Source organism: Cryptotermes secundus, unplaced genomic scaffold (assembly GCF_002891405.2).
Source record: "Cryptotermes secundus unplaced genomic scaffold, Csec_1.0 scaffold587, whole genome shotgun sequence".
In the NCBI taxonomy this organism is placed as follows: Eukaryota; Metazoa; Arthropoda; class Insecta; order Blattodea; family Kalotermitidae; genus Cryptotermes; species Cryptotermes secundus.
In genome coordinates this window covers 34,901-60,954 of record NW_019729901.1, presented here as the reverse complement: position 1 = coordinate 60,954, position 26,054 = coordinate 34,901, and the positions used below count along the sequence as shown (strand labels likewise).

Sequence of the window (26,054 nt, the reverse complement as noted above, 5' to 3'; positions counted from 1 at the left end):
GCGGGTGGGCGCTGATTTCTCACAGCAGAGGCATGAGTTCAGTCCCGGATGGTCATGTAAAATTCATGATGGACCAAGTGGCAGTGCGAGTTACTTCGGTTTGCCCCTGATAATCATCATTCATCTTTCACTTTCACCTGAAGTACTCCTTATCGGGCAGTACAGAATCGAAGACCCTGTATCCGGTTTCGCGACTTCATTTCTGACCCAGAGTTTCCATAATAATGACGTTAGTTACTTGAATACTGGATGTCCTGTGCTGTGCTTTTCCTACTGGATATGCGTCTCAGTTTTACTTTTTATATATGATGAGCTATGACGATGTTACACTTCCTCTCTTATTCTTCTTTCACAGACTGTAATATTTCCTTTCAGTTTGCGTTGAATTGAAAGTCGTTTTCTACCATGGCTGCGGAAATCTCCATGTTAAAATATAAAGAACTTCCCATCGTGGGAAATGACTGCGCTGTAACGTTACTCTTGGGAGGATGCCCTCGACTGACACATAAAAGGCAAATTATACGTAATTTTCAAGATGGCACATATTTTGAGAAAATTTATCGAAGAATTGCATTCAAGGACTGCAAACGTTGTGACTCGGATTTCGTAACCCACAGAGAGCTTCCTACAGCAAGATGTTAAAGTGAATAAGGAAAATGTACAGCGAAAATAAAGGGCGACCAAAATTAAGCAATTTCATATTTACATTCCTCATTTAATAACTCGTTACACCGAACATAATGTTCGAGTGGGTAGTCTCTTGCTTCGTACTCAGGAGAACTCAAGCTCGGACTCCGATCCGGAGATTGGCTACTCTGATATTTCTGTGGTTTTCCTCATTCATTCTAGGCATATTAAGAGATAGTACCTCAAGACAGACCACAACTACCTCCTTCCACATTTCTCCCAATTAATTACTCACTAACAACCTGACAATCCACGTTATACCTATAATATGGAAGACTGATAAAACAAGTTTTCAGTTGAATAATTAAAATATTAAAGGAATTCTTTTACCGCCTGAATTATCACATTGTAAACACAAAATCACGATACTGGGTCTGAACCAGAACGAACTCAAATCAGTGTTACAATAAAAAGTTTTCCTAATATTTGTTTTAAAAATGCTGTAGCGTAGACATCCGTTGCTATCCAGTAACCGTGAGATGGGCTCAGTAAACACGTTACCGTTGCTAGGCAGTTGCAACAGTAGGACTACAACAATGAAAACTGAAGTGTTTTCTATGTGATCTGTGCCGAGGAGTTATCTTGAAGACAATTTGAGCCACCCAGTTAGTTGTGAGCTGAAAGTCAATCTATGAAGAGAAGATTAAGAAGTTGGTGTGAAATGGCCGCCAGCTGGGAGTTAGTTGTGGGTTGGCACTTCAGTTGAGCTCTTCAAGGGAGGCTGAAAAGACAGATCAGTTGCGGAATAATCTGCGGACAGTGACATCGTGAGCACAGAAGCTCCAGAATTTTCATTCTTAATATTTGTTAACGTGTAGTGAAAACATTGCAGAGGAAGAGCCATTGTTGAGAGCTGTTATCAAGCAACGTCTAGTGAAAACAGAATGAGAAGACAGCGTGGAGTGACTTGTAGTGTGAAATCAGCACTAGTGTTATAATTGCTTGTAGTTACCCTCTACAAGTGGTCAGTAAATCCATTCACAAATGCAAACCCCGTGTATAGTCACTAATATACGCGATAATACGTTCCTCTTTTTAGGACCTACATCTGGGTTTTCCAAATGGTTTCCTTCTAAGAGGTTTCCCTACAGTTGACGCACGCCTTTAATACTCTGTTTCTTCTTTGTTTCACAAAAAAATACTCCGTGATTTTAGTTCGCAAGCAAACTATACCGGCCGAGCTACTGCCGCTTGTCAGCGAATTCTAGTGCCAACTTTGCTTTGCTTCACAGGGAGTCCAAATTTGATTTCCTGATAATACACTATAGGACAAACGTGTTTAGACCGTTACGAAATTTCGTTCAGTCGCCAAAGTCGCCCCTCAGAACAAAGTATTTCCAAAGTACCTGGATTTTGCTTTATCTTAGAGTAAAGTACACAGTACTGAATCAGTGTCACATCTAGGGTTGCTTTTTTAAACAAATATTTAAAGTTATTATTTATTGAAAATACAAATTAAGTGTACTCATTACATTTCACAAAGTGTTCACTTTCTAACCGATTTTCTTCAGACACTCAGCATTGGATTACACCACACAATCCGCACTGCAGACCTCACCAGAATCATGTACGATGTCAGAGTTTGGGATAAGATGTCACAGTGTCTCGGAAGTGACTAGGCAAACGTGGGATTCTGCATCGCCGCACGTTACCGGCTCCTTAGATATGTGGGTCGTAATACAATGCTGACAAGACAACGCTTGTAAAGTTTTCCCTGGAACGCGGTTACGAGGTGCCGCGACAAACAGCACAGTATGATGTTTACTTTGCCAAGGGCCTTATATTTTCTTGAAACGTTTATGACCTGTCACATTTTTCTTCAGATAAGTGCTCTTTTCACTTGGATAACTAGACACCGCTAGATAAGATTCAGAATCATGTGACTGCAACACGGCAACAGACGGCCGGCGCAGTTAGTCTCCCTCCTACCCGAGGACTACGCATTACACCCACAGAGGAACATGAAGACCGATCGACGAGTAACGCAACTCGTGCCCCAAGTAAGGTTATTACTTACTTACTTACTTACTTACTCATGGAGCTGAGCCCTTATTGAGGAGCCAAATCTGCAGCTACACAAGATTTCCCAGCATTTTATGGAACCCGAAGGTTTATTACCGTGTTCACAAGAGCCCTTCACTGGTCCCTATCTGGAGCCAGATCAATCCAATCCATACCATCCAATCCTATCTCTCTAAGATTCATTTTAATATTGTCCACCCACATATGCCTTGGTCTTTCCAGTGGTCTCTTTCCATCTGGCTTTCCCACCAATATCCTATACGCATTCCTCTTCACCCCCATTCGTGCTACAGGTAAGGATATTGTTATTCATAATTCAGTTAAAGTGGTTTCATCACTGACTTTACCTAACAGGCTGCTACTGCTTCCGTCTCCGATTTCTGCTTCATGGAATTCGAAGAGAGCCCCTTAACATTTCAAGTTTCCTCTGGTGTGAATCACACCACAATTCGCAATCAAGTATTCAAACTGTTCTGCGTTTCAGTTACTACTGTTTTAATATTTACTGTGGTTGGTGACCGGAGTTTTGGCTTTTTAAATAATAGGCACAATAGGCACTAACAGAATAAATTCGATAATTGGTATCTTGGCGTGTAGACACAGAAGTTTATCATGTTAACAGTGTGTAAATTATAGGAGCTCAGCCTGAGGTCGAATGTCGATTCTTCAGCTTAATGGTGTTTCGTCACCAGTGACGTGGAAGCAATCCTTCCAGTCACTCATAAAAGCCACACCCAAATGCTTGTTCGTCTCTAACCGCATGGTACGCTGTACTCTTGGATGCCTGGAATTTTAAATGAAAATCTGAAATTTTAAGCCATGAAACCAATGACACTAAAAGTAATGGGCTCAAAAATTATAAAAGAAAAGAAAGCGAAGCTGAAATTGAACAAAGAATTTTTCTGTTAGCCCTCTTAACTGAAATAGAGGCTAGTTGAAACGGTAGATATAATTTCCTCTGTGCTTAACTAATTAAACACTACGACATGAAGGCGTATGTGGAAGTGGGTGTACAGATCCAACTTTTCTTGACCTCGACATTAGATGAAAGTGAGTGGTTAGTTACACATATTTCCCGCTTTACCCCCGGGAAAAGAACCCCCGCTGCCCATTAGATAAGGGGGCTGGGTGGGTGCCACACCCGGTCTGGATGGCGTGGAGAAGAGAAAATGCTTGACTCCACCGGGACTCGAACTCCGATCCATCGGTCGTCCAGCCCGCATCCAGTCGCTGTACCGACTGCGCTATCCCGACTCACAGTATGATAGATGAGAGTTTCCAAATTTGGATATTTCACGGTTCATTTGGATCTTAGATGCTACCTGCCTGAGACGGAATTCTTTGTTTTCGTTTCGTGAACATTCAGGGCACTTTAGTAACAATTATGTCTCCCTCATCAAAACTCCTCATAAATAAATAAATAAACGTGTCGTAAGGGTTTCACTTCTTAACATTATTACTGAATTGTGAGCATTTTTAATAATCTGTCGCGTTCCTATATGCATGCGGTTGTGTTTCTCACTGTTATGTTTCTCCTGCCACCAGATGGTTCTCGTGCTGTTTCTTGCTACGACTGTGGCTGCATATAGCAGTTGCCTCAAAAGCTTCGTGTGTACAAACGCCACTCACTTCAGACTGTGTATTGATCATGGAAATGGCTCAGTCAGCCTTTGGGAGAGACACAGTGCCTGTCCCCTAAACTCTGTGTGTAATGCGTCTCAGTGTTATGACGTCAACCCAGCTTGGCCTTATCCTCCAGGGGCAAGGAAGTGCAGTTCTCACGGTTTCATCTGCACGAACAGCAACCAGTATCAGCTCTGCAGATATGATCAACAGGGACGTTCATACCCCTGGGGACCATATTACGATTGTCCTCCCAGCTCCGTCTGTAACGAATCGCATCCTTACCGCTGCCAAATTCTGCACCCTTCACCCTACGTTCCCTCAACTACTGCACACTCACCCTCACCGACAAAGGACGAATGCAAATCGAAGAATTTTGTATGCGTCGACAGCAACACCTATCTCATGTGCAGAGACGTGGGAAACGGAGTTTTCCAGCCTTTCAATCAGCAACTGAAGTGTCCAAGTACGCAGACATGTCACAAGTCTTTCGACAGACCGTGTGCCGTCGCAAAGTCCGGAGGGAACAGTATCTGCACTAAGAACTTGGCATACTTCAGCGTTGTGCTCCAGCTCTACATTCTGTACCGCACACGTGCTCAACACTGTTAGTGAACTGTGTCTGAAATCATGAACCAGTGTCGACAAGTTGTGAATCCCTACCAATATTGTTTTCCAGCTGAGTTCTATGTCATCTCATCACTACAATTTGCATCTGCCGGACCGGACCGGAAATATGAGCTAGCTCTATCGAATGGGCACAACTGAGTAGGTTTAATCTGAAGGCGGAGACAGAATTCTGTCTCCGAAACGTTGTTTTGAAAAATAAACACTACGGTTTTTAGATAGAGCCAAGACTGTGGATAATGTCCAGAAACATAATATTCGTACTGCTGTACCATCGTCACAAACTTCTAGATCTTTTCAATTTTTAGACTGTTATATAAACTGTCTATATAACAAATAATTTGTTCACAGTATTAATAATGCAGTCTTTTTGCAGTCTGACATGTTTCTAGTTCAGCTGTCATTTTCATGGCATAATATGTGCAAATTGATAACAATTAAATAACCCTTATGTTAAGCATCAGATTTTGTTATATAAAATGTAAAACCGATGGGTAAATCACGAAATATCGATGTAATGTCGTGTCTCCTATTGAAACACATCTGCGTCCTATAAGTAATTACATAGCAAATTTAATTAAAATTTTGATATAATTCGTTACTGTCAATACACTGCACACGTCACAATAAATATAAGAATGGCATCAAGCGTATTCGCAGTTTTAATTTAATACATAATTATGAAGTGCAAATAGTTCAGCCTCAAACAGCCACCTTCGCGGGCGTCCAATCTTGAAAGGAAATTTTATACCTACGTTTATATGAATTTTTTCAAATGCTGCTCTGTCAATTAAATATCATTCACATTTAACAATAATATGATTCAGGTGTCAGTGATATACAGAAGCAAAGGATTTTGTTTCGTGTTTGGTTTAAAGCAAAATGTTTTGTATGGAACAGAATCATATAACGTACATGCCTTTGTCATAAACATCATTGATATTTAGTACAGTCATGTGCTTGTAGCCTATGCGTCACCAATACTTAGCATAGGCTCATAGCCTTGATACAAAATTCAACGCAACAACGCATGAACACACATACACACGCTCACCACCGAAGGAATGCTGCTACTTCATACGACACGACCCCCTGCACATGGTGTATTTCTATAGACCACTGGTTCCTGTATCCTGTTTGAAATTGTAAGTATATTCTGTGATCACATCTGGTTTAAGTGACTCATGTAAAAAGAAACTGAATTATATCCTTGTATTCATTCTCGTCCCAGTCTTGTTTTACGGTGCACTTGAGACTAGTATATTCAACATATTTTCTATAGGACATTTCGTTGACTAACCTGGAATATGTAATAGTCAACATATATACATGGAGTATGTGTATACCTTACCTAACGCCCCCCATACACACACAGTTTGGCCTTCCGATTGACCTTACAGGCAAAACTGTGACAGTTTACCCCCTCCCTTTCCTCCCCATACACCGGCAGGCTTCATGCCACAATCACGGTCTTCCAGCCTATAAGGTTGAGTCACACACGTCACGTGCTACGGTAATGCAGGCAGAACTGACGGACTGACGGGTTTCCCACAGGCCAACAGTCCAAACGATTGGCCGGCCGGCCGGCCGCACCACACACATCAGTTTTGCCTTTGAGTCTTCAACTGTGCAGGCCGAACTAGAGGCCAAACTGTGTGTGTATGGGGGCCCTAACTCATGGAACTGAGTCCTTCTTGAAGAGCCGTCAATTCTGCAGCTACTCAAGAATTTCCCAGCATTTTATGGAACCCGAAGGTTTATTACCGTGTTCACAAGAGCCCTTCACTGGTCCCTATCTGGAGCCAGATCAATTGAATCCATACCATCCCATCCTATCTAGGATCCATTTTAATATTGTTCACCCACCTACGTCTTGGTATTCCCAGAGGTCTCTTTCCTTGGAGTATGTTTATACCCATTAACAATTAAAAGTTTTAAAAGTGATTATATTTTCGTGTTTACCGTCTTCTGAATTAATAGAATGAACTCTTAGTCGTTAATAGCATACACTATGTAGTTTTTCTCTGTTTAGTTGAATTTTTAAGTTATATATTATTGTTTTAAAATACTATTTTTTCTGGATCCGAAGTTAAATATTTGTATTCAACTCTGTTTATGTTAAACCACGGCAAGTACTAACATGTATATTTACCATTTTGTTTATTAAAATCGCGTCTTTGTACTCACTTTTATAACATTCTAGGATATGGCTCTTGTGGTGGTTGTGCCGATGTTCGCAACTGCACTGAGGACCTAGGTGACCTAGGTATTTTTTATTGTTAGTGGGGTGGGTATAAGTCCCTTGAACTGCGGCCACTTCTGGCCTATTGTACCAGCCCCAGATGATAGGTGAGGGTGATTGTGGAGCAATTGGTGGAATGAAGATTGGCAGGGGAAACCGAAGTACTCGGAGAAAACTTGCCCAAGCTCCACTTTGTCCACCACAAATCCCACTTGACCAGACCCGGGATCAAACCCGGGCCGCCGCGGTGAGACGCCAGCGACTAACAGCTTGAGCTATGGCGCAACAAGAGGCTTAGTCCCACCCCACTAGCAACAAAAAAAAAATCCGCTTGAGCCAAGGCGCGACCCTGACCGAAGTATACTGTTGTTCCTACTGGGTTTACAGGATGGGTGCTGCCATCTATCGATTATAATTTTAACAGCACTTTACAGAGAAGCTCCTTATTACAGGTGTACGTTGAATTTCCTAAGTTCCAATTTAAAATTTACTACGATAAATTTGTTTTATACTTTATAGCACAGTATAGTCGAGCACTAAGGATATGCTGCTTATACCCCATCTGTTTTGTGCCATTTTCAATGTATTGCAGGCGTTCAGTTTATTGCACTGTGCAAAAGACACGACAGTACAGTCGAGGAGCTCAAGCTGATGATACCCCTTTATCTTCATAGGGGCGAGCTATTGTTTACTGTCAGTAGGAGTTCCCGGTGCCGCTGTTACTGCTGGAAGATACTCCTTTATTATGCCGAACAAAAGATGTGTAATGAGATCTGTTTCATTTCCCCCACGTGGGTAAATGAAGCTCGTCATTGATTTCCTTCAGATTTTCAAGCGGTGCGTTCTTTGTATTGAGAGGTACGCGGTAGCATAGTTGGTTGAGGCACTATGCTACAAGCCGGAAGGTCGCGGGTGGATTTTTTCAGTTAACTTAATCTTTCCAGCCGCATTATCGCCCTGGGATTGACTCAACCTCTAACAGAAATGAGTACCAGGAATCATCCTGGGGGTTAAGGGCGGCAGGCGCGTAAGGCTGACAACCTCACCGCCAACTGTGAGCCGATTGTCTAGAAAATGTGGGAACCTCAACAGCTCACAACCCTATGGACCTCCACGGCCTGTTACAGGGACACCTTTAGTTTTACCTTTTCATACGTTCTTTTTCTTGGTAAAAAATGTCGTCCTTGTGCTTAAGTAGATAGGCACTAAGCCACGATGACGTATTGGGGAGTGGCTGTATAGATCCACGTTTTCTTGACTTCGGCAGTAGTTGCAGTAGTTGCTAGACGCCCCGGCCGCTCTACTCTGTGGGGAGAGACTTGATAGGAGGTTGGGTGGGCCCCAAGGTTAACATATATTGATTAGGTTTAGTACATCTGTGGTAAAGTGGACTTCTTTAGTTTCATCTTTGTTTTGGAACGGTACCTTTTCGGGCGATTATTTCAATAACTGACGCCCTCCATTCTTCTGTCTTGCGGATGACACGAATCATTGTGTTTGAGACGTTTGTGTGTGCAGGCTTTCGACCTTTATTAAAACTGAACTGAACATCCTCTGAGTGGAACGTTAAAGACAGAAAATACATTTTATTCTGACTCTATTTTACATAGAAAATTTTGGATACGCACGTAAATTATGAAATTAGGGTAACGTGAAGTCGAAATTCAAGACCATTAACTTAGGTATATAATGTCAAGGTGATTTAAAGAATGCCGTCTTCTGGGATGTGGCGCCGTAAAGATATTGTGTAAACCGACGTTTCAGAGGAATGTATCGCCTCCATTTTCAGGGTACAAATATCCCGGAGCGAGAAACCAACGTGAGCAAGTGGTTGTGGAGTGCAATAGTTGTATTCTGTTGTAAGACTGAATCGTATTATTTCTGTTACATGTCTCCTCTTGCATGTGTCTTGCATAAGTAGGAAAATATTTGGACTTAACATGCAAGTGTGTGTGTGTGTGTGTGTGTATAAACACTACGAATGGGAACTTCCTGATTTTATGCAGGTTTGCAAGCTTTATTTTGGTGATCACAATAAGAAGCTTAAGATGGTTTGGTTATGTGCCTCAGGTAGGAGGGAAGTGACTTATATTGAATTTATTTGTGGGGCCCTATTTAGAAACCCGGTAAGATGATGTGAAGGGAATATTAAAGTTGTTTGAGCAATAAACTGCAAGAATAGAATCTAACCGCCATCTGTGAGCCGACTGTCTAGAAAATGTGAGAGCCTCGACGTCTCACTGACCTGTTGGCCTCCACGGCCTGTTACAGGGATAGCTATCTAACTACATAGAAAAAGGAAGTGTGTCAAATTCGTCTGACTTGAACTTGACACTCTGCTTAACACAACAAAACTCAACACTAACCAACAACTTGTATTTCAGAATGTGACAATGAATGCATGATTTTATCTTTACAAACTGAACAGCATTTGGAAGCTTGTGTGTATGCATTTGCAGTACCAATTCCTAACGTGGGAGAGCAATTTCCTTGTGGCTCTTCCGCGGCTGTCATTCAGACATGTCCTGTGTCTGGTGATTATTAGTTGATATTTCCAAAACAAGATTTTCCATCATAAATAGGTTATTAAATTCGCAATAAAACAAATGTCTGGAAATTATTCTTTCTTTGCAAGGGTTCCACTCTTCATCAGTAGGCCTACATACAGCCATTAGGAACGTTAAATTGTTCTTGTCTGTGTGAAATGTGCAATCAAGTGAAGAAATATTCAGCGCCATTCCGAAAAACATTCCCTGCAACTCGTTATTTCAAGCAAGTAATAAACATTTAACCTCTAGCCAGAGGAGAGCCCGGTTCTGTGACAGCACTCAACATTTTCCCTTCCTCTAACAATTGTCAAAGTACCGCGTGAAAGTTTATAGAAATATGAGCTGGGGAGAGGAGATGGTTTTATTACTAGCCCATATTCGCCAGTCTCCCAAGTTCTGTTTTATTACTATCAACTTTGTTTTTTTTATTTATAGATCTGAAGGGAAATTGAGTAGACGCAAAGAACCACATTTCGATTAATCTTCAATCTCAGTAAAATAATTATCTTCTACATCTTATGTGTGATTCTGACTACCATGTTTTACGATGCCTTCCCAGTTTATGGCGAAGTTTTATGTTATGAAATGGCTACAGACTGAACATTGGACGCCAGCCACTGCTCTCGCCTGACAGAATCCGGGGCAGTGAGCGAGGGCTGGCCATGTTTCCCATGCCAGTGACACACATGTGCAGTCTGTGTACTGCCTAAGGTGCACATAGACATAATATTTCTGCAATTATCAGATATGCATTTTGAGATATCTCCTATTCTGATTAGTCTAGGGGGTTGCTTTAGGTAGCGTTATATTTCCAATGAATAATAAAGAACATAAAAGATGTTTTTCAAGTGGTTTGAGTCGGAGTCCATAGATTTCAAACTTTTCACAACTTGTTCAAGACACAGTGTCATTTTCAAGCTGCTACAATTCTTCTTATTCTCATTCTTCCTCCTCCTCCTCCTCCTCCTCCTCTTCTTCTTCTCATTCTCCTTCTTCTCCCTCTTCTTCTTCTCCTCCTCCCTCTCCTTCTCCTCCTTCTTCTTCTTCTTCGTCTTCTTCTTCTTCCAGCAGAGGGAACAGCGGAAGATCTTAAGAAATACTACATCAAATGTCACATCCCAAAAATTAATAATCCAAGATGGATGTCGAATATTTGTGAATTAAAGGATAACACTGCAAGCCAAGTACCCTCACATTCTGAAAAGGTGTTCACATATCGAAGATCATGATTAGTGCCCCGAGGAAGTCTAAATTTCGAAGAATTCGGCATGAGGTTGATTCTTGTGCCCAATTTTTCGAAATTACCATACACCCTAAAGCTCAAGAAAGCAAACTGGAGTAAATTTAGAGAAATTTTTGTTCTTTAGAGCTCGTCCCAGGAATAATGCGAACATTGCTGAATATTCCATTTTTAGCTACACAGTGCCTAAAAATATGGAGCCGGTAGTCAGCTGAAACAACCCATCCCTCGAATATTATTTTTACTATGATCCATATTTCAAGTGGTCCTTCCACCATGTGACCTAGCTACAATTATTTGTTACTTCTCTGTCGTGCGTGCTACATGTTCTGTACACATCGTACTTTCTTCCGCCCCAACATTTGGTGAAGAGTATGCATAAATTATGACGCTCCGCATAATGCACTCTTCTCCACCAGCGTATCCCTTCGCTCTTTCCGGTCCTAGCGTTCTGCTCTCAGATAATATTAAATGTTCTGAGTTCTTCGCTTGACACGTGAGACCAAGTTACTCACACAGAAAGCGAAAGGTAGGTTATGTTTCATTTTACAGAGAGGACTGCAGGAGTAGACATTCTGAATGGATGGCAGCACGCGACAAATGTTTAATGTGATTCTAATTTCTTCGTGAATAAAATTTTGATCTGGCACTGTCGTTCCCACATATCTGAAGTCTGCCATATTTTCGAAGGCTAATTATGGAGCTGGCTGGAACGGAAAGTGCATCCTTACATTATAGAAACAGATTTTACTTACGATTACGTAATGTAATTTGTGTGAATCACAGTAAATTATAAGAGCGCATATAATGTATTGTCACGTAGTATGTGTGTGACTACAGATGGGGTTTGGATTGATGAATGGATTTGTTAAACACTTATACACACAGTTCTGAACTACAATCAATCGCTGATCTCCACAATTCATAAATCACCATAGCACCAGCTAAGTCTTTTTATAATCTGATTTTTCTTCACCAATCATTTCCTGACAACGGCTTCTAACAGTGGAGATTCTTCCTTTCTTAAGTCCTCCCTTCATACACTCCCGTTCAGAAATGAATTATCTTCAAGATAGCTCCTCGGCATGGACCACGTAGACATACCCCATTTCCAAGAGCATCTCCATTGTTGCGCGTCAATTCGTTGCTGCGGGATCGTGTTTACCGAGCCGTTGCCTAGAAACATCTCTGATAAATTCGCCTATCTCGAGGAAGTCGCAGAGTAACGGCTCTACGCGCTAAAATATCCAAGCAATCATTCAATAAGCTGTATTCACTCTGCAGCCATGTGTATTTTTATTTATTTGTTCATTCTTGACTGACTTAACGACTTTTCCAAGGGCTCAGAAGAAGGGATGTGATCTAAAGCGGCTGTAGCCTACTACACCGGCATTTTCTTGGAGGGACTGAAGTAAACATGTATAGGGTTTCTTGATACTGGTTGTGTGATAACATTCATTACGTAAAACAACGCATTACTACGTTCTCATTGGATGAAGTATAACGCGTTAACAGCGTATATGAATAGGACGAACCTACTGAAACACCTAGTAAGGAACACGTCGATTAAACAAATACGTCAGAAATACAAAGCGTTCGTTTTGAACACGGTATTGAACTGAGTTGGGGAATTTGTTGACTATTTGTCTCTCAAAACGGGCTATATGCTTCAGTGATGTACTTACAAAACAAAAACAAAAAACTCCGTGGTATGTAGTCCGCAAGCGAACTATACCGACCGAGCGACCGCCGCTTGTCGGCGAAGTTAGTGCCAACTTTAGCGGATAGAGGGCTTCGCGTGGTCAGCGCAACGGATCCCCACGGTCGTTAATCTCGGTTTTCTACACCGGAGCCGCCATTTCCTTCAAATAGCTCCTCAATTATCCTCACAAGGCTTAGTGGACTCCGTTCCAGACCTACTGCTTCTCAGAAATCTGGTAGCGCCGGGAATCGAATCCGGGACCTCTAGTTCTGTAACCAGGAACTCTGACCACTATACCACAGAGGCGATGAGCGACGTACTTAATCTGTTACAAAAATCAAAAGATCACAAAAACAAAATGAAGCCATGAAACAAAGCAATGGAAAAAGACAGCCTTGTAGTATAGATGAAGTTCTTGTAAACATGAAGCAGGTAAAGTTATGACGGTGTGAATATGGCAGCGGTTTGCAACTATCTCACTTCCTCTCACCGGACCTCACGGCTGTACGTTTGCACGCGACAGACAAAAGGGCAGAGCAGGATGCATCTCATGTCGCTGTCGTGTCACTTTGGTACAGACGGTCAAATTAAAATACTACAGCGTTCTCAGGTGAGTTCTATGTCGTGCCTACGCAGTGCCACATATTGTGCAACTTTGCCTTAGATACTGCCATAGTCTCCAAGAGACTATTATATGCTTCAGTACAAAAGCATAACATGTTTCTGCCAACACCAAGTGAAGGCCATTGATTCCAAATGAACGAATTTATGGGCTAAAGTGGTGTTCATGGAGTTCGGCTGACAGAAGTTGTGTGTCCGTGCCTACCTTAGGGACCAGTTTCCATGTGTATGTATTGACAGCCTCGACAGTAGACTGGTGTGGGCGGCCAGTTTCCGCCCAGGCGGCTATTTTACCTCACAGAAATAAGCCGTACTCCCATTTGATCGAACATGTAGATGGCCACAGGGCTTGGTTACGATGACTAGAAACATTCTGGTTGATTCTCATATAAATACTGTGATTAGTTTGTTACTTTAGAGAATGTTTAATTTCAATTATTTTTGTACGGTTAGTTGACGCTTGCTATTGTAGTATTTAGGGAATGAACATACACGTTGTAACTTACACTGTTTCCAGAACTTGCATGTACATACCCACCCCTGACGTACCACCCATTACTCTAGACCTGTTTTCTTGCACAGATTTTTCACATCGACGCGGACTTCTTCACGCAAAGTTTAACTTCCTTTTCAATAAAGTCAAAGAGTTTATTGTAACTTCTCATTCCATGCTCGTAGTTGGGCACGTTTCATTTGGTCCGTATTTCATCCGACGACGAAAATAGGTTCATGAGGTCACAGTAACTGTGTGTCCAATTGCTGCATATGACCTCAAGGCCTCTGTTGTTGCGTTATCAGCTTCTCGTGTGAAGCGATTATTGTGGGACTTTACCCTCTGATCTTGAGATGAATGATATCCAGTACGTTAGATCTGCGATGTTAGTAGATGTTGAATTTACGTGCCGTGCAATGAGAACCCCCCATAGGATGACTGCGCATGAGATATATAGCGGGATGTTGCAGGTACCACGCCGATAAGCCAGGCTTCAACACTGTACACTACCGTTAGTGACATCGTATGAAGATACGGACCTCCGACACGTCAGTCGTCAGTCGCAAGCTAGAAACCAGAGACACTGCTAGGCAATAGCTCGATAAACACCTTCCAGCCGAGACATTCTGGGTAAAGAGCCCGTTGCTAGGTAACGCCTACAACAATACGCGACAACAGTAGACGTCAATTGCTAGGCAATTGACGTGTTTGCCGTGGGGTTGGATCCGAGGCTCTATAAGAGTGAGTGGCCCTGGCTCGAGTAGTTCAGTTCAGGGAGAAGGTATAGTGAGAAGGTACAGCGAGAAGACAGTAGAGAAGCGGAGGAATTTCCATAGTCCGAAGCGCTACTGATCAATGATTAAGGAAGGCTAAATTGACTGGAACATTTGGGAGTGTGTTTTAGTCGTTTAAGAAGCTTGTCCGTATGTTCACTATAGCGACATTAAATATATGTATATAGACGTTTAATACGTGGTTGTCTAGTCAAGCATCGACAATCCCACAGGCCAATTCCCCCATCCAACAGTCCTCACAAATATCTGAAAAGTTTCGAAGTATCAGAAGTAAAGAAGAAAATTGGAACAGGCAGGAAGCTCTAACCCGTAAATATGAAGAAGAAAACTGTGTCTCCAGTAATGATGATAGCTTAGTGACACGTGAGATGTGCTCATGGCCTTGTTTCCTTGCTGAGCTCAAGACTGTTATCGCAGTCCTGCTGTTCTGACGTAGTGAACAAACAGTCTGCTTGTCTAGCCCATTTTCTACAGTAGACACAAAGAATGGTCTTATGCACTAGACCTAACTTGGACTTTAGAATCATTAACCGTTCGTTACTCCTGACGCTGTGTAAAGTAGTACAAGTAAATCTGTCCTGTCCCGCTTAAGTACTGAATTGTATTGGGGACCCAATACACTTTACATAACGGTGCCAGGAAGTTGCACGACAGAAAGTAAGCTGCCGTTACGAGCAGGGCTATGCAGAGCAACTGACTTATTATGTTATGTAACGTAGTTTAGTGCTCAGCGTTCCTGACTAGAGATCCAAAGGTCCGGGTTCGATTCCCGGCGCTACCAGATTTCCTGAGAAGTAGTGTGCCTGGAACGGAGTCCACTCTGCCTCGTGAGGATAATTGAGGAGCTATTTCAAGGAAATAGCGGCTCCGGTCTAGAGAAACGACATTAACGGCCGTAGGGATCCGTTGCGCCGACCACGCGACACCCTCCATCCGCAAAAGTTAGCACTAACAAGCGGCAGTCGCTCGGTCGGTATAGTTCGCTTGCGGACTATAGGCTACGGAGTTTGTTTTGTTTTAGTAGAAACTGAAGAGCAAACACCACTAACACTGAAGCTCACCAATCACCGTTTCTGTGCGTCAGATCTGCCCCTCACATCCTGACATTCCCCGCCATACTGCAATACGCTACAGTGCAGTAACATTAATAAGTGGCCTATGAAGTCTCTGATGTTCATCGTTACGTAATATCCTTACGTTCAAGTATTTCTTCAGTTTATACACTTTGTACATGTCTTGCAAATATACTGGTGAGCTGAGGAGTACCAGCTTCGAATCTCAGGGCAGGAAGCAGCTTCAGCGACCAAAGTGCGAGGACGGTTTTCAGATCCTCATTTGTGTGACTTTCTAAACGAATAAGGTAACATGTAGAGAAGGATAAGTAGTTAGTTAGTTAGTTTTGGTTTGTGGGAGTGGGGTGAGACTGAGTCCACTTGGTACGTCGGCCACTAACTGGCCTACTGTACCAGCCCCGGATGATAGATGAGTGTGGAGCAGTCGGTGGAATGATAATTGGTAGGGGAAACCGAAGTAGTCGGAGGAAACCTAGCGCAGTGCCACTTTGTTCACCACAAATCCAACATGATTTGACCTGAGTTTGAACTGGAACAGCCGCGGTGGGAAGCCGGTAACTGTCTGAGCTTTGGCACGGTCTTGTGTAGCTAGATTTTTTGCTGCATGGTCCAGCTGTGTAATTCGTCTCGTCTGTAATGACCTCGACGCACCTCAAAGCGTTTCCTCAGCAGCAGCTTTGCACTTCTTGCTGGCCCCCAGAGTTCTGCGATTTCGACCCCTGTAATTCCCGCCAGGGCTGAAACTGAACAATAGAACAATTGGTCGAATTAGCCGGTCTTATGCCACAACTAGAGGGACCCATTCTCCTGGTGGACCGAGTGAGAGGTATTCTCGCTGTATGACGGGAGTAATCCCTTAACATGCGAGGATTCGCCCCGTTTTACTCAGCACTCCAAGGTAATTCTTGTATTCGTATCATGTGTTGCAAAACGCATGCTCAAACATCTCATCCACAATGGATGTTGAGATGTGAGTGTACTATACGACCCAGCACACTCTGATCCCTTGATTTACAGTAACAATATACTTTCACGTTCTAAGCCTCATAAGTCCGTTATCTTCCCATGTGACACAGTCAATCCTGAAGATTAAAATAATATATAGAACCATACTTTTGCAGTTGCTTTATGCGGGTTTGAAACTTGGTCTCCCACTATGAATGGGAAAATAGGAGGCCTTCATTGGGTGCGTTCGCAAATCAGGCCCAATGACTCGCTGAAGAACAAGGTCCCCAGAGCATAAAGGCTGACACAGCCTCGTATACAGACATGTCAGTCTATGTATCTATGGCTCTACAGCCCTTTGTTGGACCCTGGTCACTTCTTCAGTTCCTTAATCCTATACACTGTCGGTAGGACTCCTTCGACGGGGGATCAGTAAGTCGCAAGGCCGCTACCTACACACAGGACAACGCAAACACAGAAATCCTTGCTTTGAATGGGATTTCGAACGAGTGAAGACATTTCATGCCTTAGAGCGCACGGCCACTGTGACCGGCATAGAGTTACATGACGCCATGTCACCTAGTGGTAACAAGGAAGTTTAGAAATTGCACGACGAGCAGCTGCTAAAGTGACTGGGGTCGGACTAGCTCAGTACGTATAGTGACTCGCAACAGTGTAGGTTTGCTTCTCGTGGAGCAATCATCAGTTGTGACGCTAACCTGCCTCCTATCGAATTCGTAATAGTGGGTGACGCGACAGGGGTGTAAAGCTGACCTTCTAGTGCCAAAGTAAATAACGCAGGGAGCTATACTTCCACCCACCCTCCCATGGCTTCATGGCGTGGTCCATAATCCAGCACGGGGAGATTACTTTTACCATCTAATATTTATAAGGGTAATTTGAGAATGAGATGGGTACTGCATAGGTCCAGAACCTTTTGTCTTCTCGTCTGTTGTCCAAAAATATAAAAATTAGAATATACAAAACTATAATTTTGCCTGTGGTTCTGTATAGGTGTGAAACTTGGTCTCTGACATTAAGGGAGGAACATAGACTTAGGGTGTTTGAGAACAGGGTGTTGAGGAGAATATTTGGACCAAAGAGAGATGAAGTCACAGGAGGTTGGAGAAAACTGCATAATGAGGAGCTTCATAACTTGTACTCTTCTCCAAGTATAATTAGAATGATCAAGTCAAGGAGGACGAGGTGGGCAGGTCATGTAGCACGAATGGGGTGACGAGGAATGCTTATAGGATAATGGTGGGAAAGCCAGAAGGAAAGAGACCACAGGGAAGACAAGGGCGTAGGTGGCTGGACAATATTAGAATGGATCTTAGAGAGATAGGATGGGATGGTATGGATTGGTTGTATCTGGCTCAGGATAGGGACCAGTGGAGGGCTCTCGTGAACACGGTGATGAACCTTCGGGTTCCATAAAATGCTGGGAAATTCTTGAGTAGCTGCAGAGTTGGCGGCTCCTCCAGAAGGGCTCAGCTCCATGAGTAAGTACGAAAGATGGGTACTGCACAGAGCATGCATAGGTGATTGTTTAAGCTACAACATTCCGGAAAAATAACCTGAAAGAAATATAGCACTTTGAAAACCTATACGCACATGTGAGTGTAATTGGTTGACACAAGGAATGGGTGTGGCTCGGAATAGGGGTTTCTGAACTAGTGGTTTCTTGTCCAGCTGTGTTTAAGGAGGGCTCCCAGGCACAGAGCTGCGATGTACGTTATGTGCCAAGCCATTCTGATTAGCTATAAGGTACCTGGCTATCAACTGTGAGGTACCTGTACGTGAGATGTTGTTTCAGTGTTCGTCGGTTACTGCAGACTCTTCGAGACGGCCAGGCATTTTCTTTACCAATTCGAGATTCGGGTTCATCCCGCAGTCTCTTAGTATACAGCAGCCGTTGTTACAGTCGTGAGGGCATCATGGCACAGGAAGGTTTGCAAATAATTTCGATACGCAGATACAGAGAGAACTGTGGCCCGCAGTGCCCATCCAATACATTTAGGTCCGCAGAATGGCTTTGCAGAGGGGCAAATCCCATGATGATATATCATTAATTTTGTAATTATTAAACACAATACTACTAGTAGATTCTAAAAGGTACTGACGATGGTGGATAACACATAGAATTGCTGGGTTTTTGGACTTTTCCCATCGTCGGGAATTCTAGGTAATAGAGGACACGACGTTTCGGAAACTGGATGTTTCCGTCTTCACTTGATTGAGATTAGCTCTTTATAAAGGGCCTAACTGAGTAGGTGTCCTCTATTACCTACAATTTCGGAAGATGGAAAAAGTCCAAAAACCCAGTAATTCTGTGTGACAATACTAAGAGCAAACTGTCAGATATTCTTGGCATGCATTCATAATTTGGAAAATTTAATTCTGAAAACATCTCAGCTAATATTAATATTAAAGACTGAACTAAACTTTCTTCGTAGGTTTCATTATGAACGTGTAAATGCTGAGAAAGTGCTCCAAAACTGATATTACGTATTATACTCTACTTTTAAAATTTTATTAGCATCAGACCCACCTCTGCACAAGCTCATGATCACCACTGTTGGCATTATATCTCGTTATTTTTACCAATAAAGAATGACATTCTTATTGGGTCCAATAAAGATTTTGACACAATTATGTGCTGTACATTATTAAAGAAGCAATAGATTCATTTCAGGTACCTCAAATATCTGTTCCATCGTTTCTTCATGATTTTTAATTTAATTAATAAAATTCGCCGACTTAAATATTTATGTTAATTTCGAAAACAAACTCCGCGACCTGTAGTCCACAATCGAAATATACCGACCAAGCGACCGCCGCATGTCGGCGAAGTTAGTGCCAAGTTGGGAGGATAGAGGGTGTCGCGTGGTCAGCGCAACGGAGCCCTCTAGCCGTTAATCTCGGTTTTCTAGACCGGAGCCGCTATTTCCTTGAAATCTCTCCTCAGTTATCGAAATCGAAACTGAAGTATGATTATATGTTCTGGCTGTGGAGATGTGTAAGCAAAAGTGGCTCTGTTAACCTGTATTGGTTAGGCTAGAGCAAGGAACGTCATATAATCTGAGAGAAAATCGTTGATTTCTCAGTCCATGTTCGACTAACAAGGAAGGGTCATTGTGAAGGATGAATCGAGATAAATATAAGGAAAAAGGTATTGATATATCGCTTGGAGAGACTGAGAAGCACCAAGAGATATTTTTTCTTTCTTCCCCATCGTAGAGATATGCCAGGTCATTATGATGTCCGTTTCGCTGCTCCAGTAATATATTTCCCCATGTATCGAAGGATTTCAGACATTTAATTTGAAGTAATTGGTTCATACTGTATTTCAAACCATGAACGAAACTGACAGTTATTCTTTCCTGTGTACTGGTCTTAGGATTCTTGAAATTATGGCCGTGAACTTATAACTTTCATATAATAAATGCATTAGTTTTGCAACGAGACATATTAACTAGTTCGGTTTGTTGCTTATCTCTCCGGCAGATTTATAACAGCTGCCTCAATGACCAACTGAAACACCGTGATCTCGAAGTTACTGGGAAACACGACATGCATTCTATAAAATATCTGCATACCAAATTCGCTAAATAATTTGCAGTTTGCGAAATTGGATGTGTCCCTGTGGACGTTAGTACGGCTCTAGGCGTGATCCAGATAGAAATTATGGGCAGGTGCGGGGAGCGTAATCAACTTCCACGTGCGCAGTCGGCCAAATTAGAATTCTGCATGTACACACACGGAATGAAATTTTCCTTGCACTAAAATGAGTGAAGTTGTTCCTACGTGACCCGTGGTCGATTTTTTTATTGTCGTTTTAACAATTATTTCAATTCATAAATAAGAAAACTGTAAAATGTACACAGAGGGACAGATTGAATCTGAATATGTGGTTCTGAAATTTGTTAACTGGAATTCAGGTTTCTGAAAAGATTCTGTGACATGGTGTACGGGTACGCACTTACTTATGGAGCTGAGCCCTCTTTGAGGATAAGCCAAATCTGCAGCTACTCAAGAATTTCCCAGCATTTTATGGAACCCGGAAGTTCATTAACGTCTTCACAAGAGCCCTCTACTGGTCCCTATCCCGAGCCAGAACAATCCAATCCATCCCATCCCATTTTATCTCTCTAAGATCCATTTTAATATTGCCCACCCACATACGCCTTGATCTTCCCAGTGGTCTCTTTCCTTCTGGCTTTCCCACTAATATCCTATATGCATTCCTCTTCTCCCCTATTCGTGCTACATGCCCTGCCCACCTCATGATGCATGGGTTACAATAAAATTAAGATACAGGCGTACGAATCACACCCAATAACTGTGAATAGCTATGAGAATACACGATGTAAAATATGTGTTAATTGAGGGTACTGAAATAACCGAAGAAGAAATAAGCATGAATCAAATAAAACTGTACGCAAAATGGCCCTTGGAACAACGAGACGAATTGTGAGGCCTGAAGGACTAAAATAAGTAACGACTGACGTCCGTGATTAGCTACTGTCCTGCTAAACAGTTTGAAAGTTTAGGAATGTAAAACTGTTCGTGTTCTGAATTAAGAATCTTCCCTTGAAGACGTATGGGGGAGAGGACGCATAGCTCCACGTTCTGTTAACTTTTGCAGTAATTGTAGATGGGTGGTCAGCTTCATGCCCCGACCGCCTTACTCCGGAGGAATGTGCTCACGGCACGCACTGGATAAGAGGTCAGGTGTAACTGGCAGCCTTTATGGAAGCTCTGGAGAAAAGAAATATTTCTTGTCCCGCTCGTGAATCGAACCTCAACTTCTTAACTGTCCAGTGTGTCGTCTGGTCGCTACATCCATCCGGCTAGCCATATGCCAACTACATCTGTTTCTGTCAGTTACATCCTGGAATTTTCCCACCAGAAAGTTGTACGCAGTGAAAGTACATCCACGTAGAAGCTGTATACTGTGATTTCTTCTTCCATATGCTGCGTTCAACCACTTCTGAGCGTCTTCCCCGTGTGGTGCTGAAACCTCAATCTCTGTCTCAGAGTTAGAGGCACTACTTGCAGCAACCCCGGTAGGAGTATTCACATAACACCGCTGTACTGTTGATCAGTCAGCCTGTAAGATAGCAGGCAGGAGGACAAGAAAATTACCCCGACGATTTCAGCTGAAACACTGACTTGAAGCTGAAGCGGACTTGATACCCATGTTCTTGGAGAGGGTGAAGATTATTCCGCGCCCAGAGATAACTGGTGTGGACGTTGAACACATCCTTACTCGCAAACCGTGCTTTGCCTGTCAGCAGAATATTATACCGTCCGCAGTGTGTTGACATAACCGTTCTCAGAAATGCCGTTCGCTGGGAGAGGTGTGCGCCTAGCGTGGTGAGGATGCAACTTGCTGTCATGAAGTACATCAAGGACTCCTGTTGGGATAATCCCAATGCTTCTGCGATACTGCGCAAGCCTCCCCACAGATCTCGTTTGCTGTTATGACATCTTCATTGGCTGAAGTCCGTACAGTTCTCATCGGACCTGAATTCACGTGTGCCGTAGGTGTTACAATTCATGTCTCACGGAGACGCTGTTGCAATCGCCGAAACACCTAAGCTTCTGGATGACGTCGACCAGGATGACGCAACGAGCATTCCTTTCCAGCAGTAGCAGCGCCATTATTACAGGCAACGAGTGTAGAAAAGCATGTCACATATTCCCCGTGTGTATTCCATGGTCATTCCGTAACAACTGACCCCTACTGTGCACCTTGTGTCCTGGGTACATCTATCAACGCGCTAGGTAACATCGTGACAAATATGTGTCCCATCTGATTATGACATGTATATCGAAAACTGTATGTCTCAGGTCGAATGTTTCACAATTTTTTTCGACTTGTTTTCTTAACAAGGAATCACAATATGCAGAGCGTGCGGGCAAATTTTTGTATCAACCTACTATGTTCTGCTGACATCAGATTCGGCCGCAATTTTCAACGTTGTTTCCTGTGTGGGCTGAAATATCATGGCACTGATACAGCAGTAGTTAAGAAGCACCTCACTCAATAGTTTACAGGAATAGAATGGCGACAAGAAACTTCTTGCTGCTTGCCTGTCACTTTCTCCGGCGCATACTCACTACAAGTTACAACTTGCTCAAGTTTTCTACCGTACTTTCCGTATGTTACAAGGAATGATGGCGTTATGGCATCAACTTCGTGTTTCTATAGCTGTCTCTTGACTACAAAATCAACTGATGGAGCCTCACACTTGGTGTGGATATTAAGTCTTATGGCTTGCGACGCCTACCCGCAAGATGGAGTAGTGCAAACTGTTGGTTCCCATCTATCAGACTACATGGTGTCACAACCTTGAAGCCCATAATCTAATTTACACCGCCGTGAATATTTCATATTATATTTCTATGAATACCATTCGTTTTTATGCCACTTTCATTTATATGCACTGACTACCATCACTTGCCAGTGACGAGGACAAGAAAATGTGGATCTATACATCCACTCCCCCATGCGCCTTCATGGCGTAGTGCTTAATTAGTTGAGCACAGCGACAACTTTACCTTTTATAACCTTTCCTTCCCTTGGCACTACAGCCCCAGTGGGCCTAGGCCTACCTCCATGAACTTCTCCGTTCACTTCGGTTTTTCTAGGTCTTACACATTCGGTAGGACTCCTTGGGCGGGTGATCAGCTCGTCGCAAGGCCTCTACCTGTACACAAACACAGAAAAACGCACACACACAAACTAAACACCCATGCCCTGAGTGGGATTCGAGCCCACGATCCCGGTTTCCAAGCGAGAGAAGACAGTACATGCCTTAGACCGCTCGGCTACCGTGACCGGCCTTCAATAACCTTTACCTTACTAATATCAAGATGGCGTCAGTGCGACTACAATTGCTGTTTTTTTGCTGACTGTGATACAGATGTTAGCCGATTTTCAATAAATGGAGATTTTCTGTTATAATGCAGCGTAAACACCCACAAACAGACCCTACCTACTAATATCTTGCTGTGAGCGTAATTCAAACTTGCAATTCGTCTAGACGACGTGAAACCACCCGAAGAACTAGATTAATGGAGCGACCATTACTGCGTGGAGCTGCCTCTGCTTCCTGTTATATTACAATACGCCACTGATCAGCACGCCACTGCTAACTATCCGAGTATTTCAAACTCTGAGCCTGGAACAAGAGTACTTTATGGCGCGGGTTAACGACCAGACGCCACCTGCTACTCAGGACCACCCCTGTACGATATGCAAATTGCATAATGTGTGTTCCTCGCCGAACCTGTTCTAGAAATCACAGTAAGAGTTTAAGGGGCCGCTGGTAAAGTGACGTTTATTATCTCTATAAAATATAACGCAAATGGTCTTCCTTCAGAACCACCACTGTGGTTGTGTGCTAGTGTTTCAGCTTTCCGGCAGCAGACCCTGAACATGAGAGCACGTACACACGCTTGTCAGCGTTACAGGATTTTCGTCTTTTAAATTCAACGCCCGCCGGTCACGGTAGCCGAGCGGTCTAAGGCGTGCACTGTCTTCACTCGCTCGGAAGCCGGGATCGTGGGTTCGAATCCCACTCAGGGCATGGATGTTTGTGTGCGTTTTTCTGTGTTTGTGTACAGGTAGAGGCCTTGCGACAAGCTGATCACCCGCCTAAGGAGTCCTACCGTATGTCTAAGATCTAGAAAAACCTAAGTGAATGCAGAAGTTCATGGAGGTAGCCCTAGCCCCACTGGGGCTGTAGTGCCAAGGGGGAAAAAATTCAACACCCAAATTCTTCCCCTGAAAGCATCGTGGATGTAGCTCCTATTTTAATTCCCATGTTATTGAGGTAAAATTAGTGAGTATAGACTTCTTATATAAATGGAGGTGACACAACACGCTCTATGATAAAGGTGATTTCCTGTGCAGTTAAGAGTTAATTGGCTAGTCAAGAAGTCCCTGGCTTCAGGGAACTCGAAACTGTGTTCACTATCCCCCCCCCCAACGTTCTAGCCATTTCTGTTTAGTTCACTTAACTAGAATCTCTTCTTTAAACTTATTTTTATAAAAACCCCAAATCCTACATCTCCTAGCTGTTTCCAACGATCTTTCCTTTTGAATTTCATCAAATGAAACGAAAACATTTATTTTTTTCATCATGCGGGCTACATGTCCGGCGTATCATTTTTTTTTATTTGATCAAAACTAACGAAGCTCTCCTCACACTATGTGTTTGAGGTTATGGTCGCCTTGATTGTGACATCCCCTGTAGTGTAACCTTTCGGAGGATCAATCTGCCGTCATCGTCACAGTATCTTAACGAAAGTCAGGAGGTTTCTCCGAATGTTGGCCGAGAGCTATCAGACTGAACGGTGCCATGACTTGAAAGTTCACAATTTAAAATTTTACCGCCTGAAATGAAATATCGTATTCTTACTATGCAATTTTCGACTTTCTTCTATTACTCAGTCTTCCTCAGTTGCAAACGTTACCTTCCGCATTTGAATGTACGAGGGGTATGCCTTCTCGGCCCTTGCACCGCGACCTACAGTGGTCTATTGTGCTTCCTTCCGCATTTAGTTCATACACTTTCAGATGGTGTTGCATTCAGGAAGAAACTTTTGCGCCCATGTAACAAAAACAACGGTCAATATTGAGAAGCCAGAATAGCTCAGGGCGGACCAGCTCTAGGGCCCAAATGCGCAGGGGTCTGTTTACCCAGAGGTAAAGTGGAAGAGTGCTTAATTTCTTAAGCATAAATTTACCTTTCGCATTTTAACGGTTGATATTCGTGAAACTTGCTACATAACATGGAACCATGGGCTCTCCATGAGATGGCTGTGTATAACCCTTCAGTGTTTTCATATGCGAGAGTGAAAACGACCGGAGCTGAGAGATGACCACTCACCGCTGTTAGAGAGTGAAACGCCCTCTATGACTCCGAAACACGTTCGTGACCCGGTGCTTGATTGCAAGGACTGTCATTACTGAAGGAACTGCTGAGAATTTAGCTGAAGAGTTGTGCTGAACATGGCCCAGCGCTTTCAGGCACGAAGTGTTCGAAATCTGGCATACACTTACTTCAGGACTGCGCTAACCTCAAAGTAACCTCTTAGTCGTCCTTGAGAAGCTAACAATAGCTCACTTAGCCAAACTTTCGCATTATGGAACCAATGTTGACAAAAGCCGAACCATGGATTTCGAACTGGACCAGTCGGCCCCAGTCCACAACCTCGTACCCTGCTTACGTAAAACTCGCTTCAGCAGGATGCTGTCAGCTGTGTGTGTGTGACTTTCAGCTCTAACGAGATAGCAAAATTATTTTCTGAAAGTACGTGCAGTATCGAATCGATTAATCACACGGAACATAACTTGTGTACGGCGTGTGTTACCTGCAAAAGCCGAACACCATTAAAATTAAATTACGAACCTACTCAAGAG

General features: G+C 43.0%; 2 protein-coding genes across 2 annotated transcripts in view; both read left to right on the top strand.

Moving 5' to 3' along the window:
* The window catches only part of LOC111865762 (protein O-mannosyl-transferase TMTC1), a gene marked incomplete at its 3' end in the record, with an annotated part of 72,858 nt that overhangs the window by 32,375 nt on the left and 14,429 nt on the right, over window positions 1-26,054 (top strand). The gene's annotated exons all lie outside the window — the stretch shown is intronic.
* LOC111865761 lies at window positions 2,561-5,612 on the top strand. The gene is made up of 2 exons (XM_023854028.2): window positions 2,561-2,687; window positions 4,255-5,612. Exons 1-2 carry the CDS (start codon window positions 2,649-2,651, stop codon window positions 4,942-4,944), a joined length of 729 nt encoding a protein of 242 aa, XP_023709796.1. The 5' UTR covers window positions 2,561-2,648; the 3' UTR covers window positions 4,945-5,612.